The sequence below is a fragment of the Mizuhopecten yessoensis genome, unplaced genomic scaffold (assembly GCF_002113885.1).
Source record: "Mizuhopecten yessoensis strain PY_sf001 unplaced genomic scaffold, ASM211388v2 scaffold5877, whole genome shotgun sequence".
Lineage (NCBI taxonomy): Eukaryota > Metazoa > Mollusca > Bivalvia > Pectinida > Pectinidae > Mizuhopecten > Mizuhopecten yessoensis.
Genome location: NW_018406268.1, coordinates 770,673 through 783,338, shown reverse-complemented (window position 1 = coordinate 783,338; position 12,666 = coordinate 770,673). Strand labels below are relative to the sequence as shown.

At 38.5% G+C, this 12,666-nt stretch overlaps 1 protein-coding gene across 3 annotated transcripts in view; it reads right to left on the bottom strand.

Annotated features, from left to right (window-relative positions):
* Window positions 1-12,666, bottom strand: part of LOC110451212 (ras-related protein Rab-26-like) — a 119,384-nt gene that overhangs the window by 58,245 nt on the left and 48,473 nt on the right. For all 3 annotated transcript variants that reach the window (XM_021499111.1, XM_021499109.1, XM_021499108.1), the window contains exon 2: window positions 2,241-2,351. In XM_021499111.1, coding sequence (XP_021354786.1) covers window positions 2,241-2,351 — 111 coding nt within the window. The remainder of the gene's footprint in view (window positions 1-2,240; window positions 2,352-12,666) is intronic.

Here is a 12,666-nt window from a genome sequence, read left to right as displayed (position 1 = left end):
AATCAAAAGTTGATGCTAACTTAATGGAGTTAGCGCTGCGTTGCATTCAATAAAAAGTTTATTGTAATTTCTAAGAAGTGTTGGTATCAGAATGAATCTGAGTAGCACACGAAACCCAGCAAGAGATTGAGAACGGTTTCCAGTTGTTGGAGGAATATTCCCAGATATGTTTGATTTTCTGAGGCGTTATCGTGACTAGTATACATTTAACCGATTTTATTGACATTGAAGTGTTCATCAGATCTGACCGGAGAGTACTATAAGTGATTAAGTGTGCTCATCCGATCGATAGCATCAACATGTACTGTCTAACGTTAGCGACAATGTTCTCGTTGTTTTTAACCCTGCAGATAAAAAAAACAACCACTTTTATACAATGTAGGTCTCTGGATATATTTTACTTGGGCTGTTTTAATCATGACTATAAAACCCAGAAAAGGAACATTGCGTAGTAGAAACAAATTCTATCTCTCCGTCTTGTGGCTGTATATGGTAGGAAGCAAGTGGTGTTATCTACATACAAGAAGGGAGGTTACTCGTACAGTCTTTAGAGCTCAACAAGCCATAGCTTTATCGACAACACTTCTATATATATATGCCTGGGTAAGCAGGCCAGCAACTGTAATAAAAGCGATCTAGTGTCCCAGTGGAGCGACAATGGTAACACGTCAGTCAATTCTAAGGTGAACAAGCGACAGGATAGATTGGTTTAATAACATTTTTACATGTAACTTTCATGTCAGCAAAATCATGACAAATTTCCAAGAAAAATTGGATATTGTGTTTTTGTTATTTTTTCTTGTAATATAGAAATAATTGAAATCTGTGAAAACAGTCCGCTACTGTATCTACGAGTAAATGGGACACCATTGTTATCAATTTGTATACATGGCTACGTAGGACACCATTGTTATATATATGCATCCATCAGTATATGGGACATCATTGTTATAAACATGTGATACAGTTGTTTATGAGCACCATTATGATAGTTAACTATCAATACCTTTGATGTTGCATTTGATTAAAGATGATTAAAGAAATATCATAAGCATGCAGGCTTTTCTGAATCCTCTGGAGTTTTTTCAAGAATTTAGAAGGCAACACAAATATTTTAAGATGCCAACGAGAAAGAAGCCTACAGCATACCATTGCCCGTCATTTTATCATATAAAATGTTATGAAAATGCATCATCGTACATCAGACCAGGTTTATCTCTCATTGTGTAGATGATATGCATTCAACAGAGAGCGTCCAATATTTTAGATACCAGACATGAAAAATGCATCTCTTACATCAAATATCACATGAAGTCGGTAAGTATTGATCTTGGTTTGTCCATTTTCTCATGCCTTAATAATACGTTAGTTAGGGGAACGCTCATTTCTGGAACATACAGTACGTCACTATACTGGAAGCTGGTAAAGCCGTTTTTTTTTGTCTGGCGCCCTAACTAATCTCAAGGGAATCCCTCTCAACGGCGCTTTGTAGCCAAGCGATGACACCCATATATGCAACACAATCAGGAGAGTGTAGGGGTACCCTTTCTCAGGGGTATCTCACCACGTGACTTCATACTTACGAGGGTGGGCGTGTTCGTGGTGGCTGTTGCACAAATGTTCTGCTTGTTTTGGTCTGTATTTCCAACAGATCATTAATAGTGTCATGCCAGCAAAGGCACTTTGATACCAAAACCAGACCATATGACACTCCAGTCAAGCCAGATGAAACAAGGGTAAACTGTCTCACCCTCGGACACAACCACGTCCCACCGCCTGAAATAGGTTGTTTTTGTTTATCGTATTATATTACGAAAATCGAAAAATCAAGTCTTTCTGAGTCAACGCCGCAAGCAGCGCCATCCCATCTGTGATATGTGGCTCCTTGCGGGACCTCTTTAATCAGGATTGTGAGTTTATTAAAATTTACTTACAGTAGAACCTCTTTACTTCGGACTACTTCAAGCCGCATTCACCAATACAAAATACTAAGTTTGTGTTTGAACACAAACAGTAATTAAAAACTTATTTTGCGAGCTTTCGAAAACGTCTGTTTCCTTTGTCAAGCAAAGAGTGCAACAGTATTTTAATAATGGAAGATTTCGAAACTCTCTGATCTTAGAACGACTGTTAACCATTCATTGACTGTGAAGCAAGCTTAACTCCTTGGTGATTAACAGATGCAGCAGTATCCAGATAACAGAGGTTCTACTGTACGTAGATATTGGAGACGTACTGACCGTAAATCCAATGCCCACTGTAGCCGAGAAGGAGCCCTGTTGGAACTTTCCCTGATCGAACTGTACCAGTAGTGAAGTCTTGCCCACTCCGCTGTCCCCTACCAGTATAGTCTGAAAATGAACGAACACGTTAGCATCAGTGACACACAAACAAAACAGACAACTTGTCGTACTAAGTCCAGATGAAGTCATGCAACGACGTTTGGCATTGTCGTGTAACGTTCATCACACGTTATTGTTAACGAGTGGTGAACGCTATAGTCTACTATTTTGAACCGCTGAAGTGAGAGAATACAACAACCGAAACAAGAAGACCAGGTTGCTTGTATCGCCTGGCTTCTCGAGCAATGGTGGCCATTTTGTTTCCATCATCAAAACAGTATCGCATATCCCCCTATTTTGGCGTCCGCCTGTCAGCACCAAAAGGCCCATAACCATTTTCTGAAAAAAGTCTGTTTCCCTAAAACTTAAACGCCTAAATTTCTCCCTCTTATTCATTGGGCCTTGCCCTCAGCCCTAAGCGGAGTTAAACTCTTACTATATACAAAACTTAGGTCTAAGGTCACAATGTCCACCTGTGCTTTTACAGCTATAGGGACTATGGAACCAGGGGCCCTGGAACTAAGCATACAGATTGAGGGATTGTAACTTCCCTTACACCAAAAACATACAAATGTAACTATAGTACTTATGTAATATTAATTAATCACACAATTGGATGGTTCACAATAATATATGCTATATATAACAGGATGCTAAATAACACATGTTTGGATAGATAATCCTGGTAACATGGTTGAGCTTATATTCTTAAAGGGTGATTATCACATGTGTTTTTACGTTCTGACCTACGTATTACACAAAATACAAACAAGAAGAATATTCCAGATAAGTGTATAAGAGTTTACGTTTCACTTTTTTGTTTGCTAGTAAACATGGTTCGTAAATCTCTTTATTTGTGTGCTAGATTAGTGCCTGTCCTTGAATTAATGGTTAACATCCTTCCCCGAATTACTTTCTTATTCTCGCGATAAGATGTTATTATAGCAAGGGGAAATCTTCAGCTTCTACGCGTGACCTTACATTTTCCAGTAATGACTGACTCATTTATTGAGCAGTAGTGTAATTTGTTGAATTTAATGACGGTGACCTTGCTATCGCCCTCTGGTAGACAAAAAAAACAACCAAGCACCGGAAGTGATACTACCCTTTCAGAATATCCGGTCATAATTAGATCTGGCATTGGTTTCATTATATTGTTTGATCCAATTCGTTTGGTAATGACCCTTTGGCTGATCAAAATGGTGTAGATTAGAAATAAAATCACACTCTGCGTCTAACGAACCTTCATGGCACACTGGAGTGTACATGTAGTTGCTTCAGAGGAAATTGACTCTTTGTAAGTTTATGCATAGAAATAACAAATAAAAATATATGTATATATAAAAATGCAATAAATGAAATCTGATGTGATAAATAGATTAGATAGCGAAAACAGAGTTACTCCACTTAGAACCGGCTTTCTAGTATTTTAGCTCAAGATGGAAAAACCTTAAAACTTAGATTTGTTAGTTATAATTACGCCGGATAAAATCTATACAATGAAAATCAATTTCTAATGTAATCTACCAGTTTTCCATCACAATTAGGCGTCAAGGATATTTTACACTGTTAAATGTCAAAGATGGTCCATATTACGAATGTTGGATTGCTGACTTCTCACGTGGAATGTTTGAACTGCCATCTAATGAGCCCCAATACACAGATTGATGATTTTATACAAACCATTGCTTTAGTATCAGATACTGTGTTAGTTTGGTTTATAATCTGAAGCGTCCAATCAAGATTTCAAAACAAATTATTCCTGTAGACACAATTGACTGACGTTACACTTTTTTTTTTATATATTGTGGTGTTTTTTTCTATAAAAAACAATGCTTTGAATTCTCCTGTGTCATTTCAATTACCCATACATCTTCGCCTACCATCCATTACATTTCAGTACAGAGAGTTCTTGCGTTAATTGAATTCCAACGTGTGGAGAATTACAGTGATCACGACACAGATAAAACAGTGATAATCGCCACTGTGTGGGGGCACGTGGGCTCATCTAATATATTGTATTATCATTGTATATTATTAATCCTATGGGAAGGCAAATATAAGGTTACTGGTCCCTGTGTTAGCTGTTTAATATAGGGAAGGCAAAGATCATGCTACTGACCCCTGTGGTAGCTATATACTATAGGGGAGGCAAAGATCGTGATACAGTTCACCGTGGTAGCTTCATATTATAGGGGAGGCAAAGATCATGCTACAGTCCCATGTGGTAGCTATATACTATAGGGGAGGCAAAGAACATGTTTCAGTCCCCTGTGGTAGCTATATACTATAAGGAAGGGAAGTACTAGATCGTTCTACTGTCCCCTGTGGTACATATACATGTATTTACTATAGTGGGTCCAAACCCCACCCCTACCCCCACCCCACCCCCATGACCGCTCTTTATTATAGTAGAGACAAGGATCATGCTACTGCCCGATGTACCACTACACAGCCTTTTCAACTATCTTCATCGATACAAAATAATGCGTTTCGAAAGATAGTCGATAGACCGTTGATTTGAGCAGTAATCAGTAGCGATAATTACAAGGATTAGTAGCGGTAGTCGGGAGGGATTAACTGTAGTAGGTATACCTGACACAGAATAAAACAAATCAAGAGTTACCTACCATCTTACTTACCTTGGAATTAGCCAAAATATAACATATTTTAATGGTTTACTTGAAAGCATCATAAATATAATTGTTCAGAACGCGCTCAAATGTCTCCCTTTAAATTGATTGATAGTAAGGATGTTGTTGTTACACGGTATTTAATGTTATAAAATCTGCACACCTACATTGATTGATTTTATTTTCTATAAAAACCTTACGTTTTCCTCATTTGTTATTGTTCTCATTTCAAACACGGAAGTGGCCAACTGTGCGCTGATGTGTAATCAAAGCTCCCCTAACCCCTGATTGGCCTTTTAGTTTAGTTTTTGTCGTGATTCGTCTGTAGATTGTTACGTGTACCAACACTACACTTTATCTACATGTTCGATTTCACTTCATCTCTAATCGGAGACTGCTACCTCGGCAGTTGTATTCTGATCTAGGAGGTATATCTACTGTAGTAGGTTACATCTGATTGGATACTCCTTGACCATGGTACATGCTTTCTGATTAGAGGTATCTGGAAGGTGAGTTAGATGGTGTGTGAAAGAAAGGGTGTGAGGAAGGGTATGAGAGAGAGTGTGAGTGTGTGAGAGAGAGTATGAGTTTGAGAGTGAGAGTATGAGTTTGAGAGTGAGTTTGAGAGAGTTTGAGAGTGAGTATGAGAGAGTGTAAAAGTGTGAAAGAGAGTGTGAGGTGGGAGAGAGAGTATGAGAGAGAGTATGATAGTGAGAGAGTATGAGTGTGAGTGTGAGAGAGAGTATGAGAGAGTGGGAAAGAGTGTGTGAGTGGGGGAGAGAGGGAGAGAGGGAGTGTGTGAGAGAGTGTGAGAGAGTGTGTTTTGTAATTACTGGTTAAATACTTTTGTCATCTTAAATTTTTAAACCCCCTTCGTAATCTTGAATATCAAGGTTTTTAGCTCGCCTATTCGCCTATTTTGGTGCAAGTTTTTTCCAGACAGTGTTGGATCATCACACTCAATACACAGTTGTCTATTATGAGTTTAAGGCATTTACATCGAGTGTAAGCAATGTGGTGGACCATATTTTCATATTTTATGGCCCAAAAACAGCTTAATTGGACTTAGTTTAATTTGGGGTTAAATTTTTTGGGCAACCACCATCAATAGGCTGTTGTCTGTTATAAGGTTGAAGTATTTGTATTGAGTGTAAGCAATGTGTTGAACCATATTATCATATTTTAGCGTCCAAAATCAGCTTAATTGGACTTTGTTCATTTCTTAACAATCACTTCACATAGATATTTCTACACATTTAACAGTCCTTGAAATATAGTGGTGGTAAGTGGGGTGGCAAATAAAATAACAGGCACTATATCAACGTTTTACTATATATACATGTGTTTCTATTGATAGTTGCAGTATAATAATAACATACATAGGCGAGCTATGCTGTTCTCCGACAGCTCTTGTTTAGAGATGTTGGTCAAAGCCATTTCTTTTCACTTTGTAATTCTCCATACCAGCAAGTTATAGGCTGAACATAATGATTTTAGGCATCTGGATTCTTCAGAATAAGCTTTATTTTAACAGCATTTTAATACGTTTGACCCTTGTGTACTTCAATATAGAAGTCAAGGTCATTTCTTTTCTTCAAAACTCCATTTCAGCAAGCGTATGCTACTGGCCATTTATATTTATGAGCATGTACTGTGAAAAGAGAGCAAGCTACAGTGGTAAGATACAGCGAGTTCAAACTATTTTGTTTACACTTCGGTTTTACTGTATTTTGCTTTATTTTCACAGAATCATACTAAATGTATAGACAGATCTTTAGTCGGAGGTTCCCGTTCATCATGTAATGATACGCTTTCAATATGAAGGTCAAGTTAATGTTTTCTATGTTACATCAAAAGTCAACTCTTTCGAATGTTTGTATTCTATAGAGGTTGACCACAGCTGAATTGGTTGTCTCTATTGTTTCTGTACCTTTAATGGTAAATGTCATGGATACTTTTCAATTTTTCCTTTAGTTTTCATAAGAATGACATAGTATTAAAAAGTCTACCTGCATTGAATGGTATGGTTTTGTAACAAACAACTTATTAATGTCGTTAGAAAGAAGACTCCCTCTTAAATATGCTATACAAAGTGCTGTTGTTTTATGAAACAGTTAAAGTTAATCTTAAACTTAATCGTGAACCACTTTCGTTCAATTGTAGAAAGAATTTAAACCCACCATTGGCGTCTAAATGACGAGATATGGCAAACCGGAAGTGAAATTCTGCTGATCTCAATATATGTTCCCCCAATCATTTAAGGTATCTAAAAGGCTACGTATTGGAATAAAAACAAGAATATATAGTTCGCCACATTGATCACACACATTAATACAGGAATTTGTTCTGTTGGCATCCAAAAGCTATGCCCAACGTTTAGAACATATCTATGGCGGGGAAGCTATGCACAGCGATAATATTCCAACGTCTTGGAATATCATAACCGCCGATGCCGTTTGTTCTATTCATCTTTAAACATCTGTATCCGCTGGCATTAGCAAATCGGGAGAAATGTTCGATCGCTGTCAATGTGATTTGTTTTATCATCTTCAACAGACATAATTTGAACCTCTAAGGCGTCTAAATAGCAAGGTATAGATAAACCGTATGTAAACAGTCTCAAAATATTATGACCGAAAATGGCGATCACTCTGCCGAGATGAAAAAGGTTACCAGAAACCTTTACTGAAAAAAAGCTTTTAGCAGAAATCAGTATTTATGTACAAGGGTTACAATAATGGATGATATTGAAAATGTATCGTTATCGTCAACCTCTATTGTAACCATTCAAAGGGTAGCAGTAGTGGTTGCATCTGCGCCCCCAACTGTAAGCGGGTTACAGTAAGTAGGTGGATGGGAGTACACTACTGGATGTTACTGTACTTCAGGTTACAAGAACTGTTCATATAACAACCGAAATGATCGACGCCTTTATGACATGTTATTTCTCAACGTGGGGTTATACGGCTCTTCTTTGACGCATCCGTTTTATTGCAACACTTAAGGTCACAACGCATGATATATGTTCAACAGAAATTGAATCTCTATCTCTGCTAGTCATTATCTATATTCTACATATCTTTCCTGCTATTGCGTGGTTTGACGATCCGACTTAAGGATCCCTGTCCCACTGCACTGTGGGTTTTCGTATATATACAGTTACCTCCCCTTAATTTCATTTTGGATATGACTGTAGGACATTAAGGCCAGACCAATTTCGTTGACCAGATGGCTCAGTCTTAAGTGTTTGGTTCGAATGCTGGTCTAGCTCTGCTGAATGTGTTTACAAACAGAACACTTTTATCAATGATATTTAGTTTACTTTATCTATATTATCCTTTTAATAAAAGTCCCCGCAGGTATGGTTTTAATTTCAAACACGATTTTTTAAACATACAGGAGAACAGGCGTTTCCAATGCGTTACAGGGTTCCGCAGTGGTACGGAGGATCCCTAAACCCCAAAATATTTTACTGTTATTCCTATATTATATTCAAACTCTAAGTGTACACTATGTAAAGGACTTGGAGCGTTATGGGTCATTTTTGGCCTCATAAAAAGTAAAAAAAATCAAATTGAATTTATTTACCCATTTCTGTTCTAAACATCAAATTGATTAATTAGGGCTATCTTTCTTGGTGAAGATTTTTTTCCCAATGCGCATGCGTTGATGCCCTATACCATAGCAACAACAATGCGTTGCTATGCAGAAATAGCCAAAATATTATGATTTGACAGTTAGCATGCAGAAATATAAGCCTCCGCATGTGCCAAACAAAAATTCCTTTCTACGAATGAACACTGGTATGACAATGTTTAAGCATGTCAAATATTTATTTGTTTGTTGCATGCGAAGGCTTTCAAAATTTAAAGAATGTTTAGTTAGATTCCTTCAAAATGGCCAATTTTCGACCAAATAGCGCACAACGGACGATATTCACGTATTCTATTACGAAAATGCGGGTTTTTGTCTCTCTTTGTAATGCCTTATCTCTTAAACCAGTTGTCGAATGAATTTGAAATTTCATATTTGCGTACTCCATTTATTCCACATTACGAATATAACAACTAATTCTAAATCCCTGATGATACCAGAAATGACTCTTAAAGAGTCCTTTCTCTAATGTTTATATTTTGTCCGCCTTTCACAGGTTATGAGTTTAAAGAACGGTAATGTTCACCCATTAGTATTTTGGTAATGTTTTTGGCAATCAGTCTTTTAGCATAGCTTCATACATCCTACATGTAGACAAAATGCATTTCAGTTCTTATATTTACGGTAAAAACAACAGAGAAAATCATATTTTATCTTACTTGACGATTTATTATGCTTTATGAGTGATATATTTTGAAAAAAACATTGTTTGACCAAATGATGGAACAGCCATTTTTGAGAGAACAAGCTTGTTTTTTGTATGGTTACCACATTCATCAGTCGGAAACCATTCGGAAATTTCCGCCCAAGTTGGAATTTGTGTCGCGACATGATTGGGCCCCGAATATTCTAACAGAATGACGAAACACCCCGTGTAGTTTCCGATCTTACTTGCAAGATGCTTTGATAAACACATTATTTTGTGTTGGTTGATGTATGAGCTTTACAACGGAGGTGTACAAATTCCACCAAAAAACAAAATACACTCCCACACAAGGCAAACCAATAACAAAATACAAAACAATTAAAAATGCAGTATTAATGTATCAATGTAATCGAAATATTTATCAGCCTGACAAACATTGTAAAAATAATATCAAACTGGTAATTATGAGTTGGTGGTAACTGTCACTAACAAATCAAGATGTACACTTACTGACCTGACTCTGGTTGGAACTCTCCGGTCATAAAGGTTATAAAATAACCAACATGATAGTCACCTCGTCATTGACAATACGTTATGGATTCATATCCGAGGCAGGTATCATTGTACTAACACTTGTTGGAATTCGAGACTTGAAACATACAAACGATAAGGGTGGATATGCTAAATCGAACGATTGGACAAAACCGAGATCAACAAGATGAAACCGTGAGCGGATAGGCTTGTCTTCACTCTACGCTAAAATCGTCCTCCGGTTTGTACAGCGTCAGTAGATGATATAAGAAAGAAAACGTTTAGTCTTGTGCTGGATTCGCCAATGTATTCAGGAGAAAAAAGGTTCATCAAGGTCGAAAGTTTATTCATTTAAAAAATCATTTTTACAGACATAACTGACACACTATCTGAATTCAATATCTTAACCTAACCTCATTGAACTTTCGAACGAAGCTTAACATAACCGTGACAATGAAATCACAAAATAGAAATTTCATTACCTACGTTCTCTTATAAAACAAACTATAATGTGTTTCTTTGTGTCGATGGTTATTGCAAATACATTTATATTTGAATGACAATTCACCGCTCTGACCCTGCCATCAAGTGTTCGGCGGAAGCGGAAGTCAGGCCATTGTCGCCACGGTAGCTGCCATGTCGTGCAGCGGAAGCTATCATTTCCTCGCCCGTCTTTATCTGCATATAAATGTTGTTAGCTGATGGGTGATTGTCATTCCTGCCTCTGATACATGTACGAATTAGATTATAGAGACGTGACAGGGTCGTTCGTTGTAAAGAAGCCATGTTGGAATCTACACGTGATCTAATAACATGTCACGCCGTCTCCTAACTCACGACTAAACCCTTAAGCATTGCACATGTAACAAGATAGCAGAGGGAGATTTGTGGGTGTCAATTGATGGTGCTCGTTAGAACGAATCTAGAGGTCCTTCCGTCATTCGTCTTTGCTGTTGTTTGTAAATCGATACAATCCGCAATGTACTCTGTCTGCATGCGTCTAGTTTTTGTCAAAATATGTGACACACTGTTTATCTAGACGAAACTTTGGAATTCATGTATTTTAAGGGTTGAAATACACTTGTTGATTAAAAGCCCTGGTGATCAATTATTTGACTCCAAGTATTACCTCATGTTATCCCAGAAGTATGTTTAAGCGTACATCTTAAATTACTATTTGACAAATAAAAAATGAAGGCGTTTAAATAGTTCTTTATCAACAGAACCCCTTGGGTCACAAGCCCGATGTGCCTCCGATACTTTTTACTCGTTATACACTTGTTCTAGAATGCTTGTTCTACGACAGCCATTGCCATGATTGTGACGTTTGGTTTGGTTTAATATTGTTTAACGTCCTATTAACAGCTTAGGTCATTTAAGGACGTGGGGTCCATGTATGTAGTGTACGCGTGCTTGCGTGTGTGTATGCAAAAGACATGGTATGTTGTTGTGCTTGCCTCCTTGTGATAGCGCGGATATGATACCGACTTTATAGTGCTATCTCACTGAAGTAATGTGCCAAAGGCACCCAACACAGCTTTCCGCCCGTACACATTATACTGACAACGGGTTAACCAGTTGTTGCCATTCCCCTTAATGGTGAACGTTAAGCAGGGAATAACATCTACCATGTTTAAGAACTTTGNTTTAGAAGAAGAAAGAAATACAAAAATCCCAAATATTGCAATGGGCGCAGCAGATTTATTTTGGTCGCTTTTGTGTCCCAACAAGACGACACCAAACCAAATCCCCAATTCTGCAGGGGGGGTTCCTACATTTGTCGCCTCCTATGATACATGCAGTGGGTCACAGCAGGTGTATTCTTTTCCCGATCCCCCACCTGCAGGGGTGAGATGAAACAATGAATGTGTATGGTGGGTCTGTTTATGTATCGACTCTTTCAACTACAAATACTATCCAACCCCTGGTCTTACCAGAAATAAGGAATCCAACCCCTGGTTGTACCAGAAATAAGGAATCCAACCCCTGGTCGTACCAGAAATAAGGAATCCAACCCCTGGTCGTACCAGAAATAAGGAATCCAACCCCTGGTCGTACCAGAAATAAGGAATCCAACCCCTGGTCGTACCAGAAATAAGGAATCCAACCCCTGGTCGTACCAGAAATAAGGAATCCAACCCCTGGTCGTACCAGAAATAAGGAATCCAACCCCTGGTCGTACCAGAAATAAGGAATCCAACCCCTGGTCGTACCAGAAATAAGGAATCCAACCCCTGGTCGTACCAGAAATAAGGAATCCAACCCCTGGTCGTACCAGAAATAAGGAATCCAACCCCTGGTCGTACCAGAAATAAGGAATCCAACCCCTGGTCGTACCAGAAATAAGGAATCCAACCCCTGGTCGTACCAGAAATAAGGAATCCAACCCCTGGTCGTACCAGAAATAAGGAATCCAACCCCTGGTCGTACCAGAAATAAGGAATCCAACCCCTGGTCGTACCAGAAATAAGGAATCCAACCCCTGGTCGTACCAGAAATAAGGAATCCAACCCCTGGTCGTACCAGAAATAAGGAATCCAACCCCTGGTCGTACCAGAAATAAGGAATCCAACCCCTGGTCGTACCAGAAATAAGGAATCCAACCCCTGGTCGTACCAGAAATAAGGAATCCAACCCCTGGTCGTACCAGAAATAAGGAATCCAACCCCTGGTCGTACCAGAAATAAGGAATCCAACCCCTGGTCGTACCAGAAATAAGGAATCCAACCCCTGGTCGTACCAGAAATAAGGAATCCAACCCCTGGTCGTACCAGAAATAAGGAATCCAACCCCTGGTCGTACCAGAAATAAGGAATCCAACCCCTGGTCGTACCAGAAATAAGGAATCCAACCCCTGGTC